This window comes from Helicoverpa zea, chromosome 21 (assembly GCF_022581195.2).
Source record: "Helicoverpa zea isolate HzStark_Cry1AcR chromosome 21, ilHelZeax1.1, whole genome shotgun sequence".
Classification (NCBI taxonomy): domain Eukaryota; kingdom Metazoa; phylum Arthropoda; class Insecta; order Lepidoptera; family Noctuidae; genus Helicoverpa; species Helicoverpa zea.
The window spans coordinates 6,316,369-6,330,767 of record NC_061472.1 but is presented as its reverse complement, the minus strand read 5'-3'; the positions used below and the strand labels follow the sequence as shown (position 1 = coordinate 6,330,767).

Here is a 14,399-nt window from a genome sequence, read left to right as displayed (position 1 = left end):
CCATTCGCGGCTAAAAAGCCTTTTAAACCCGCGTACTCATTGCCGATGGGATATTGAAAAGCTCTCACGGTAAATTGAACACTTTTTAAAGTAAAAAATAAACGGTAATTGATAATTAAATCGACTGGTTGAAGCTAACAAGCTGTCTTACTGATAACGATATCTTATATCATAAGTTGAGCAGGTGAATGACTCGATGTTTGAACAACTTGTTAGAACGACTGATACCACATTAAAATGCTGTTATATCTAACGATGATATACATAGTTTTTTAATCGTTTTATATGTAGCTTTTTAATTTAATGTTCGCAGTGATTTTATTATCTTGTGAATTATAATCGTGGTTCGTTTAATTTAGATTCAATTATGATAAGCTGGGCATTATTCAATTTTTGTTTTAAGATTGTCTTAATTACTACATCGCTTATATTATTTACTTACCACATTAATAAACCGAAGATTAAAAAATACTTAAACCTCATGTTTTTTTTAAGTTGATTTCTTTATTAGTGTCTGAGAATCGCTTAAGAATAAATGGTAAGTATACCTACTTCATACCGATTAAATTACAATGTTTTGTGGGTAAAATTAGTTACGTCTTCCTCAGCAGCTAATGATATTTCATTGATATTCAATGAAACTATCTACGGTGTGTATAACTTATAACTTCAGCATAAACTAAGCTTACTGTATAATAAATTCTACATTATTCGTTCAACTCGTCTGTACCGAGATAGCTTTATCAATCGATTTAAGATTATGACGCCCCCTCAGTTTATTAACCGTCTAAGTCGTATCGTTTGAGAACTGCATCTATTTCCATGATAAAAATATGTATTCTTATATCTTTATGGTGGTATCAAATTATCGATAAATTTTTTATAGTGTTAACTATGAGAACTGCTGTAACTTAGGTGGTTTACCAATAAATCGTCGCCCGGCTAACTGGTTGACTGGAAGCCGACCCCAACATAATTGGGAAAATGCTAGGCAGTTGAGACCACTGTATATTTAGGAAAGTAAGTTATAATAATGTCATAAGCATCAGGTTAATTTTTGCCAAGCAAGGAAGTGGTATTTTTGATATTGTTTACCCAATAGAAGAATAACTAACTAGGGAACGTTACTGTCTTAGGTCAATTTTAAAAATACACTATTACTTATAATGATATTGAATTAAACAATGTAGGTAACTTTCATTAACTTGCCAATTAGTTTACGATAGCTACGTATATCAACATTTTATAGAGTTCGTGCCGTGCTTAAATCAAGAAGTTATAAAACCCCATCAACATTCTATAAAATTTACACCGTAAGCCATTATATGATAATTATTAGACTATTAAATATTTATTAAAGTAGCATTAATTAAAGCAGAATGTTTGTGAAAGTTTAATTTCTTTCTAGAACTGGGTAGACCTACAACAACTTTGAACTAGAAATCCTTTCTATGATACTTAACGAAGCCATTTCTTATTAACTGCACATTTAAAGACTGAAAAAACAGAGTACTTCAAAATGAGGAAACCTAGAACGAAATCACAATAAAATTACAAGAATAATGGGAAACTAATAGAACTATAAAGTTCACAAGGCTAGCAAGAAGTAAGAACAGGTAAGTTTTAGAATTATGGCCGCTGTAAAATACTGCTAGGCTATGACGAGTCTGAAGATAGTTCGAATAGCTGAGCAGTTAACAATGTTCCTAACAGAGTTACTAAAGGTCTATTGCGCAGACAAACAGCTGACTTCAAGTTTGTAAAGATATACTACGGACGAAATGTAGTACGTATGTACACTATGTGCACTATGTATGGACAGTCATGACAAAAATATATTGTCTCAATTTCTAAAATATCTTCCAGTATGCAAAAAGTTCTTAAACAAATGTTTTGTTGAATGTTCTAGCAGTGATAAAACTCAGAGCAAGCACTGAATTTTAAGTGAGTTTCTATTATATTGCTCTTAGCTGTTCATGGTCGACGAAACACAATTAGCCAGGATGCGTTTTAGAGAAAAAAAGCCCACATAGAAGTATCTCAAATCATAAGAAAGAGAAACCGATTCCTTTCTTGCTTAATTTCTAAAATAATCGACGATCGATTTAACTTTTACTTAAAATACCATAATCAAGTCACCGAAACTATATTCAGGCTCTAAATCAAGTATTTTAGAACAGGTTGGATTGCTAGTCTAGACATTAATAGATTTAGGCAGTCACCTTGCGCCCACGATAACCTGGTCCCTTGCTACATCGAACAGCAGTTGCGAAAACGAGCCGGTGGTACTGTCCTCGAATGAGTCGCTGTGTTCCGAAGTCAGCAAATCTGGAAAAATATACACAAGTTTTAGGAAGAATTTTAGGGGATCGTTGGAGTACCTTAACCTTAATTGTGGATCTTGGCTGCCTCATATCATACCGTATCATGTCATAGGTAGTCAGAAGTCAGTAAATCTGACAAGCATCAATCACTTCTGATCAGTCATTTCTACAGTAGTATGAAAGTGCACGTAAATGTCGGTCCTGCGCCTGATCTCTCTCCGGTCATGTCGGATTGCCGTCCCATCGGGCTATGAGAGTGAAGGAATAGCGAATGCTCCTGTCTATCTGCGCAAATGCGTGTGCACTATTATATGTCCAGCGCAGTTGGCTATCTTCTACATGAGAACAAGCCGCCGTAGTCGATAATCAGCTATGAGGACATCATCATCACTATTAAAATTCCAGGCTGAGAGCAACTATAACATTACTGTAGTTTTGCATAAACTACAGGACGCTTTGCCATCTAGAACAAACTCATGCTATAAGCTTAAGTCCTCATCAAGTTAATGAAATCTGAGCCTTTTAAACAGCAACTGTCAACGCAACACAATAAATTGGTCAAAGCCATTCTATATGCGACTGTTTTATGCAACTAGGCAAGCAAATATTATCTTTCCATGGAAAGCTGTTAACTAACCAGACTCAGTATAAATTAAAAAGATAACTATCGCAGTAGAACGGCAGGTTTCTTTCATATCTTTATATAGAATACTGATTGATTAGGAGCCATGTTTGAATAACAAATTAGATGATTATAATACTGACCTTATGTAATGACTACCCACGCAAATTCTGAAGAGACAATCTAAATTCATTGCTTAAAGTAGTCGAGGCCAGGCGGGTTTAGAAGAGTTGTATTTATTAAAAGTGCAGTTAAGGTAACTATCTTTTAAGACTCTTAGTAAAAAGTCCGGTTATTAGTACCATGATAAATATATCATTGACCGTAATTAAATAATTCCTATGATTAAATCTAGAGTGCTCCTAAAATTCGCGAATTAGTGTCATCAGCAGCGTATCTAGTTTTATCCTTCACCACCATATTATATTCTCTCCCATATTTCCTTGGCCAATTAAAGGCCCCTTAAACAATAGCCCCTTAAATATCATGGCATTACAGACCATACCTTTAGATTACAGTTAAGTGAACTAATTAGCTTTCTACTTTACATTTAGGCTAGCCTGTTTGACTTGTAAATCGAACAAGTAAAGAACACATTGTTACAAGCTCCAGAATATCTTGACACCAAACACCAGGTTTGTATGTTGGTGAAAGAGTATTACACTGCAGGTCAAAATAACCTGGGCGATCACTTACAAAGTAATTGTCGTGTATCTGTCATCACTTCAAATGTTTATAGTAAGCGATTAAGCGATTACCATGCGTTGATTATTTTCACACTGACTGTACAAACAAATTCACGGTAAGGCAATAAACATCTTAGAGTTATCGTAAATATTGAACCATATGGATGGCTTTATTTCAATATTGGTTTGTGGTGTTAATGGCTTAATGTAAACTGTAACAAAGATTTTTTTGATATAGCTATACAATCATCTTATATTCCATACAGATGTGAATTCTTCACATTCTTGTGATGGTAATAAAAGAACAGTATCCAGAACTTTGCCCTCAAGTTTAGTCAGGAAATTATTGGATTGTTTGGTGTTAGCAAAACATACTAGGTTATGAAATTAGTAAAGTAAGAAAAACTGAAGTTACCTTGTCTATTTATTATCCTGAAGTCATCCTCTGGGAGTTCTCCTTTGCTGAGCGCACTGAGCAGTATTAACGCAGCTACTTTGTATACCGTCCACGTCATTCTTGAAGATTATTGTTACCTGTAACAAAGGAAATTAACGTTAGACATATTGTTAATGTTATCATCAATAGAATATTACCCTGAAATAACTACTGTGATACTGCATTTCATCCGTCTTCAGTACCATCAAAACATTGTCTTTCCATTTCGCGTTTATTAATTCTAATAGCGTAGATGCAAAGTCTGTGTTTTCTGTGACTAAATCTACTTCGGTAGAACGGTCTACCGCTCATTAGCAAACACGATATGGATGTCGTTTCCAAATATTTCAAACTTAAATGTTCTTGACATCCGAAATCCATATATCATGCAAATATTTGCCATAATCTCAGACCAGAATACCATTTGCTAAAAGGATGCTAACTGTTCACACAAATTCCACAAAATACGTGTGTTTTTTATATTATATCGTGTCCTGCAATTATTAAAAAAAGTATTGGAATCGCATTAAAATCAATTTGCTTAATTGCCTGTACGGCTTAGCAGTTAAGTTAGGCTTAGAAGCTCTAAACTGGTTTGAAGTATAGCTCAGTACATAGTCTTCAAACATTATCGATTCTTGCTGTCAATTCACGTCCATTTGTCTATCTGTCTGTCAGGCCTATATCTAGTTTTAGTTCGTGAAGCTCAACGTCCCACTTAGGCATAATAAGGCTGGGTGAGCACTGAAGATATGGTGTCATTGCCTCCATTAGGCTTACGCACATGATGGGTTTTAGTTGATAAGCTGAGTGTTAGTTTTAGTCACGCATTGCTTAGGTTACTAGACGATGAAGTTTTATATGAACCCATGGGTTTCACTCGCTGTAACGCCAATTGTAAAATAATTACAATATTTCTTGCTGACACAAGTTCAAAGACAACTTCAATTTATCGATTGCTGATAATGGATATGATGTGTACAAACAATTGTAAACAAAAGAAATTGTCAATCGATATCTCGTCATTTTTATTGTCAATTTGTTCTTTATTGATCAATCATCACGGCCGAATATAGTCTAGACTGCTTTTATGTAAGAAACGTGCATAGTTCCACAGTTCCACTCAAGGCAGTACTGAATATTTATTTAGAAAACTTCCGTAATTTGTAGCTGTAATCTTTGTTTTGTTAATACGTTCCGTCTACGTGCTCACCAATAGCAAATGCAGTTTAATTATTTTAAAAACTACTGCGGTCTTGAACAATTTTATATAACGTTAACTAGGTACATAATTTGACCATATTTTACGACAAATAGCAGTGCAATCATTAACCTGTTTAAAATTAACTTATGAGGCATATAAGCCATAATAGGCTTATTTAACTTAATTTTTAAGACTTATCTAGAAATCATTTTAAATTCAAGCAAGTGATGTGTTATTAATTACTTACACATAATGTATTTTGCAATGTTTGTCGGCAAATAGCTTTTGACCAATCAATTATTAGATCCGTAACATTTAGTTATAAATAATAACACATTATGTAATAACAAAACGTGATTACTGAATCATGACTAAGCATCAACAAATCGATCTTATTACAATGATCTAACGAGGCAATTTTGTAAATTATATTATTAGAAATACGATAGTAGCCCTGTCCGTCAGTTTGTAATAACCACTGCAATGATTGTGATAAAATTGGCATAGATATGTGAAATGGTTGGAATTTTAGGGAAACATAATGACGTACTTAGGTCTACTTTGATGCCAAGATCTTCTAGAAAATTAATAAATCGTAAACAACTGCTTGAGGACATCGTCAAAGATTAATAATTGATTAAAAATATCTTTTAACTTTTAAAGTGAAAAATTACTTTGCAACTGCGTTATAGAAGAAGTATTATAATAATACACTCAAACGTTTAACGTCAGAGAGGTAAAAAAATAATTCAGCCGCATGCCGGCAAATTTTAATGGGCTTTTTATACACTGTAATTTAAGGGAATTAAGTAACAAAGAACTGAGTAATAACAAGAATATAAAATTGCGTACGCGCCAATACCAATTCTAATAGAACGATTTGACAGTCCAATGACCGATAGATATTAGGAAGGTACTACACAACTTTCAACTAAGCATTTTTTGTTACATCAAACTTGTAATAGGCACTCGACAACGTAATATCTGTTTCGTTCGGAATTCCAAGCGAAAGCATTTGAAGCGAAAACAAGCCTGAAGACATAGATAATAGAAAGTATGTAATAGAAACGTTCTAGACATTAAAGTAAAAGTAGACAATAAAATGTGAAGTGGTAACGTAACGAGATGAGGTGAAACACATCAGCATTCCAAGTAGCTAGTAACTCGAAATATTATGCATAGAAAATCAACAGATAATTTGAGAACTGATGATATTGCATTTGTAACCACGGTAGTTAAACTATAAGACCGAGATGTAACTTCGGAGCCCTTTTAAGTCGTTTTTTTTATAATAAATAATTAATAATTAAATAAAAAATAATTCGTTTAAGTCCCACATTATACCAGGACGAGCTTATTACAAAGCCTAATACTCGGAAATTCAAGATGGAAAAACCCAATAGCGTTTTATCCAGCCGCGAGATCAAATCAGTGACTCCATTTTTTAGCAGACGCCTTTACATGGCAGGCAATTATAGTAAAAATATAGCTGCTCCAAAAACTAAGTACGCTTCTAACTCAGTCATGCGTTAAAGAATAATAATTCAAACTGAAGTAATAAAACCAGTGAGTTCAATTAAAATAATAGGAATCTTAACACCAACGACATTGTTGAAGTCCCCCATATAAGCTTGGTTTAAACGAGACGCGTGCGCAATTACCTAATTGATTTATTAGAGCTACACAGACCATCCAGTAAAACATTTTTAAACATCAACATCAAACTGTTTGAGATAACGTAACATTTTAAATAGTCGTATCTCAAGAAGGTTCAACTGTTTCGACCTAAATATTGAGTGCTCATTTATTCCGTATCTAAGATATGTGTTTATTTTAATATCAGCTTCCGTATTTTAATTTTAATTCGGCCGATGGGAGCGGCCTTTACAAATATTAGCGACAAATGCGCAAATATTAGGCGATATGGCGATTTCATATCTTGATGGTGCTAAATAAATACAGTAGCTTTGCCTTGCGATAGACTATCTAGGTTCTTTGATAGTAAAGACATTTTTGGCTAGAATTATCTTTAATTGGGTTGGTTATAATGGAGTTCTATTAGATGTCCTAATGTTTATATACTACAATTTATTTTACTGTACATTTGTTGTTTCGATGTTTTTAAATCGCAATGCTTACAGTTAAATCAAACATAGAACGGTTGAAAATAGTTTTGTGTATGCAATAGGGATGCAGGTCAACCAGATGACGTCATATACGCAACAGTTCTGAAGCTTCTACAAATATTTTAGGTTTCTAACGATCTTCAATTTAGTGCAGTCACAATAAATTTTAATTATCAATACAAAACCGGTCACACAATTGCAGCATTCATCAAAATTCCATGTACAATACAAGTTCTCTTTGTGCTATCTAATCAACAGTGCTGCATGTTTATAGGTCTACAAACAATGAAATAACAAAGCCACCGCACAATAATATACTACAATACCGCCATATTTAAAACGGACGGGTTCTAATAATCGTTTCGAAGTAGTTCGTGCTATTAATGCTTTCCAACTTTCTAGTACTGATTACTGTGAATTATTTTTTGTCCTACGTGTGGACAAAGGCTTGTAGGGAAAACAAAGCACCCAGGATTCATCACTATGCTTTCGTCATTTGTCAACTATAGCAGGTTGATGGATGGAACTTAGAGGCAGACCAAGGAACCTCTGGCGAGAAGACCTGGACAGGCACAGTGGACGGCAAGGCTTAAAAAAATGCTTGTTTAGAACCTATTCTCCATGGTAAGAATACTATAAGTAAGGTGTGCGTCACAATCGTATCTGCGTTAGTGTAATAAAAACACAAAAATGTCCACATCCAATCGTAAATGTAGTATGTAATTTAACTGCCATAGAGGTTGTATTAAAATGAGGTTTCACATTAAATATTAATGTATTTTTGACCGGTTATTTATTTTAATGTGTTGTTTGACAACAAGCAAACGAATTAAATATCATAATGTATTCAAGAATAATTTTATGTGGTCCGGTCACATTTTGTTCTAGACAGTTTTTTCCACGAGTTTTGGCCTGATGACTAATATTTATAGAAATGCCCAAAATACTGTTACTTCACTGATATGAGACGACCTAGCATACTATCATCTTCAACGGGGTATAAGAAAGAAAAAATGAAGACAAAATAAAGATCGTGTCTTGGCACCTTTTAAAGAAGACCTACATTCAATATGAGCCTGTTATAAATACACTGACAAAGGATACGATTATCACTATAGGTGGAAAACCTTAGTCATTTTTTTATAAAGTTTTTGAAAACAGAATCCTTGTTGTATCATTCTACGGAAAAACCGTGCGGTAGGAATGTAGCCTGGATATCGACACCCATGTAAGTATCGGCAATTATAATAAAAAGGTATCTACAGAACCCACATACTTATACATGGTGAACTTTGTTATCCACTTGTTTTTATGGAACATCCTATCAAACTAAGTGTAAGTTGTTGACTCAACAAATATTAATAAATTTTAAAACGTTTAAGATTAATATGATAAAAAATTGTGTACCGAAATCGACCTAGATTGATACGTCAAGTGCTCAGTTTATTTATATAGTAGGCGTAAAACTCCTTAACAGATAAGGGTACCGTGTTATCTAAATAAGCAACGTACGTACCTACTGTTAAGGAAAGTTTAGATAGTGAGTTAAATAATAACAAAAAACTTCTACAGGTTGATTGAACTGTATTCTCTTATAGACGAGCGACAAAATTTTATTTTGTAGCGTGTTCGGTCATGATGTTAGGATCAAATTACACAGTATGGACGAAATATGACTTCTCTGTTACCCTTAAAAACTCTTATGATTATTTCCAGGACTAGATATTTCTTTAAGTTTGACGAGAAGCACTTTTATTTATAGCTGTCCCACAAAAAGACTGCTATAATTTCCAAGAAAAATGGATTACTGAGCATCGATTGCACGCGCATCGTCTATCTATCATCTACAACTTTCATTATCAACAGCGAATTTCATTCAAAATCTTATCTCCATTTGCGTAAAACATTGAGATTTAGCATTATCTCACTGCCTACACCATCGTAAAAGCTTTATCGATAACATTTTTAATACGTATAAGTATCGATATTGTTTAAACAATAGATAAACTCTGAAGAACGTGCTACGTGCTGGCCAGCATGTTAGCAGTGGCCGTATCACACAAACATATGTAACTTGACGCTTAAGTACATAAGTGTGGAGGAACAATGGTTCCTCTGAGGGTAGCGTTGTGTTGCCACTGTTGCCAGCACAAACAAGAAAGCTACTGTTTCTCAGAATACGTACGCACAACCGTTGAACCCGCTAGAGATGTGAGTTGAGGCTTAACTAAGACTTAAGTAAGATTTATTGGCGTTTACACGCTGCGGTGATTAATTATAAGCAGATGCAAATATGTACCTACTTATAAAATTAATTAAGAATTAAATACGACAAGAGAAAAGGTGCGATAATTAATTACTGTAAACTCAACCAATTAGCGTCTGTGCGTAATTACATTTTAGATAGCTTAGTTACGTGTCAATGTTTGTAGCTCTTATATTAAGATGTTCCACATGGAAAACTTGTACCGGCACTCCTTATTACCATTTCTATACGGCGTTAAAGAAATAATAGTCCTTAGAAAGTACCTAATTCACGGTTTGAGGTCAATAAACAGCCCATAAATTCCTTTGTGTCGATCCTGTATAACCCGTCCCGTATAATCGGAACTGGCACTTAGTTCAGCTTAACGTTTTAATGAAGTACTCGACTAAAAATAAAAGCACGTCCCATCACTACCCACCATATCAGTGCTGGAGTGGAAATCACGCGCACACGCACGGGCAATAAAAAAAATAATTATGTAAGGCAAAGGACCCTACTTATACGGCCTTAACTGCTGTTTGTTGGCGGAAATTGGTTATGTGTAACTCGATTTTTAAACGCGCAATTATAAGACTTTTGTTGTTGATATGGTTTGAAATTGTTTTCTTGGAAGCTAAGGTAACCTTCCAATTTTAAGGTCACCGAAACTTTAGTGCAGGTTACTTAGCTCGTGTTTTTTTTTAGGGTTAATAAGGAAGTTGCAATTCATCGTTTTTCTTACATATCATCACAACAATACCCGTAGATTATAATTTGACGGATGTAACAGTATCTCGGTTAGATATTTCAAGGAAGGTCAGTCTTTGTTTCGACTGGATGTAGGATCATTTGGTTACTTCTGAGCAAGTTCCATCATCAGATATGGAATTTCTGGTTTTACGCGGTAGGTAGTGGCATTCTGACCTTTACAGCCCATAAACAAACCTGGTTTTCGCACTATGATTTTATCAGACAACATTGCACAACAGGTGGATGGGACTTCTATCGTTTTCATCTTAATAACAACACAAATGAATACCAATTACTTGTAAAAAGGTAATGTCTAATTCATCATTTTTTTAATGAAAGAAATCTAAATAAATGTTTATTGTTGGTTTCTTAGTTTTCTGTCACCAATATTTTATTGAATTAAATCAATATTTTTCTTTATCAAACTAGAGTAAAATTGTTAGATGTTATATTTTTAAAACCCTTACATCTTCTCTTGTGTATGAACGCGCGTCTGAACTCATCATAATGAAGACCGTTTCCCTTTAAGACCGCTCATTACCAGTTGTTGACAAAAACATTACAAACAGAATAACCCTGTCGTCTGTGCATACAAAATAATAAATCACAACTCACGCAATGACAATGCACACGTGTTTTAGAGAGTTTCCAGTTAAATATGCACAAAACACGCTGTGTTATTGCATGGTAATTAACTCAGTGACAAACCTAACAAAGGTATGTCTGTATGTGGTCTTAGCTTTAACTGACAGCGCATTTTATATGCTCAATGTTTGACTTGTTAAAACAGATTCTTTTTCAAGCGAAAATACAGTTCAGTGACTACATATGTACATAGTACACCTTCATGCATCACTTTTTCTCAGCTACGTATTTTCTGTATCTTCTTCTTCCTGCTCCATTCCCAAGTTATTTGGGGCAGGTGCAATATATTTTCAGCTTCCATTCCATTTCCATCGTAACTTTGATTTCCGTCTTATTCATATCCTTTAGATTAATTCTTAACACGTTCTTTGTCGCATGGGTTCTCCATGGCCTCTCATTTTCTCAACAGCGTATGTGTCCTAAAAACCCCTTGTTAGACCGATTAAAAGTTTTTTTTCTATTAACTATCGCAAATAGTTCTTATGTGGTCATCTGTTTATGCCACTGACCACCAAGATAAAAAGAAAAAACTAAATTGAAAACTGCAGCAACTCTTGTAATCAAAAAAGAAGTCATACCTACTTAAAATTCAGTCGCAACTGGTTAGACTGGATGTAGAACTGTGGAACCTAACAATAATGTTGGTTGGGAACTTTAAACTTGGGTTTATCGAGTTTCTCTTCTGTAGATTGTCTTTTCCTATAATAAGGTAGGTTATTTTGTAAGTCGTAAAAATTAAATCATCATAGAATAATAATAGCTACAATCATCATTACGGAATTCCGATGGGTTTTTTTTCTGTGATAACAAAAAAATCGTTTGTTATTTAGTAGGTATTCCGTCCTTGAGTCACTACTCGTTTAGTTGTACACATTTTAACGACGACCACCCGACATTACCCCTGAATTCTAACCTTATGTTATCAACGCGTCTCACTGGCCTCTGACATCGAGCTAGACATCTTTAATTACAAGCCCACATATTCTTCAAACTAACGGTTTGATGGTTTCCTTCCTACACGCAGCTAGACAATAGCTGTACGTTAATTGATTACAATCAAAGCATGGTATCAATATGTTTGGCCTACATTGTATTTGTATTGCAACACAGTGGTAATGATTCAGCGTCATCGCAGACAATTTGCATTTATTGGTGCTATCTCTTAAATTAATGGTACTTTATGATTTTGGACACTCTTCGACTGCGTGCTCAAGAAACGTGTCAAGGCGATATTGAAGACCGTTTGGTTTTTTTCACGATTCTCCCGTCTGCTGAGATCTATGATAGATATGGATCAATGCTTTGTCAAGCAAGGATGACTTATAACGCGTTTTGAAAAAGATTTCTGGAATTCAACAGCATCTATCATTCTTATGATTTCGGTGCTTTTAATTACATATTTTGTACGGCATACGCTTGACAAGCATGGGACAATTGACACCAAAATTACGCGCTCAAAAATTACATCCTTGTCACCTATTGGTGTGATTATTTTTCTCGGCTATGCCCATTTTGATCGTAGTATAGTAGATACATTTATCTACTTATGGACAGACACGGAACTTTTATCATAATAGGCTCTTTAATCCATATGGTCGACGAAGATTTGCATTTTCGTGACATAACTAGTTGATTGTGGCGCCAACACTTGATAAAGCCAGTTTTTGAGAGGTGAATCAGTCTAGTATCGTCTTGGTTTCTTGTCTCGTAAATATTTTAATTCACTTGAAGGTCATTGAAGAAAGATTTCTCAAAAGAAGAAGCTTAAGTTTCACGGGTGATTTTTTTCTTTGGTGGTAAGAAATGAAACCACTGTGCGTCTTTGTATTTCTAATGTTTGGGGGTACACAAATAGCTACCCGTAGTATAGCTAGTCTATGTTATTATAGCCTTAGGTCAGTACCTATAATAAATTAAAAGCTTCTCTAATCAACTTTTACCGCCATAATAGCTTTCTAACCGGCAATTTAGTTCTGGTCACAAAATATGAGGAAAATAAGTAACTTAATCAATTTTTTGCTCATCAACTTTTGACCCAGAAATTGACAGCCGCTAAAATATAGCCTTAGGTAATCTTTTAAGCTTTATTTATTACTGCGATAAATAAATCGTGTTTAGAAGGTAGGTAGGTGCTGGTAGTCAATATATACGTAATTATCGACTATGAGAGGAACATCTCTATTACGTTTCTGTTTAATGGCTTCTTAATTCTAGGAGAAGATGCAGACCTGGGCCATTGTAGCTGAACCTAATAAAGTTTTCGTGGGTACTTCAACGTTCTCTACTTCAAGCTTCGGTAGGTCGAAATCTATTTACTTAGGTGGGTTGGGTAGTTAAGTTTTAGGAAAACCAGAGGCAGGATGGATACCTTGGCCTTTTCACCAAAGAAGGTTATAAGTATCGAATATTAATGAGTTAATTCAATAATTCTGCAGATAAGTTACTCATAACATGTTGAAGAAGTACAGACACTTAATAAAATAAAAAAAACACCAGTCACTAAATTCCTAGTACCTACCTAATATTTACAATTATCACTATGAACTAAGCAGGTACGTTAAGCAATCACGAAACGGCATTATTACATAAATTTGCGTAGGCTAAACACCATAAACGAAACTTCTTGCACGTAGGCATAATACCGCCAATTTCGCAACCCAACACGCACCACCTTTGCACGGAGCAAAACGCGATAAAAAAAAATACTTGTCCAACTTTCTTCGCAATATACAAGCATAAATAAAAAAAAGCGCATCACATCATCACCAAAACTGACTCGGCGACCGAAAAAATAAAGTTGCAAGTTACGAAACAAGAAGTAAAACTTTTTTCTTACCATAAATGTTATGTAGGTGAGGTCGTAACAATATTCACGTTCCAATACAAGCGAACGAAACCCATTCTCGTCCAGGCTTTCCAGTTTAGAACATCTTTTAATTCATCACTTTTTGTTCGGAACGCACAGTGTTAGTTGTCCCGATCACTGTTTATTATTATTTGTTGACACAAAACGAGGTTATTGCCGCTTGCTCTAACATCTGGATCTCACTCGACAAAGATTTCACTAGACGCTAAAACTAACAAGTTTTCTTCTACTTCAAACGTATATTTTGTAGTTTAACAAATAAGATCACAGTTTAAAACCAAAATTATAACTCTTGCAGGTAAACGGTGGGCAAAGAAACAAGTGGTCGTCCGTATACGAAAAAAAAAAACAAAAGTTTACAACATCGCACACAACTTCCACGTTCAGCGCGGCGTCACAGTGTGAGTGAATGGAGATACAAACAATATGCAACGCACGCGTGCGCGCGCTCTGTCTCAGGTGAGTATTGCCAGCATAAGAATTATAATTATCCCG

At 34.7% G+C, this 14,399-nt stretch overlaps 1 protein-coding gene across 1 annotated transcript in view; it reads right to left on the bottom strand.

The window, feature by feature from the left end:
- The window catches only part of LOC124640712 (semaphorin-5A), a 42,771-nt gene extending 28,438 nt beyond the window's left edge, over nt 1-14,333 (bottom strand). The window contains exons 1-3 of the mRNA XM_047178610.1: nt 13,875-14,333; nt 4,048-4,166; nt 2,223-2,328 (exon numbers count right to left, since the gene is read on the bottom strand). Of these exons, the coding sequence (XP_047034566.1) occupies nt 2,223-2,328; nt 4,048-4,147 (206 nt within the window). The 5' untranslated portion in view covers nt 4,148-4,166; nt 13,875-14,333. The remainder of the gene's footprint in view (nt 1-2,222; nt 2,329-4,047; nt 4,167-13,874) is intronic.
- Between the last annotated feature and the right edge of the window lie 66 nt (nt 14,334-14,399).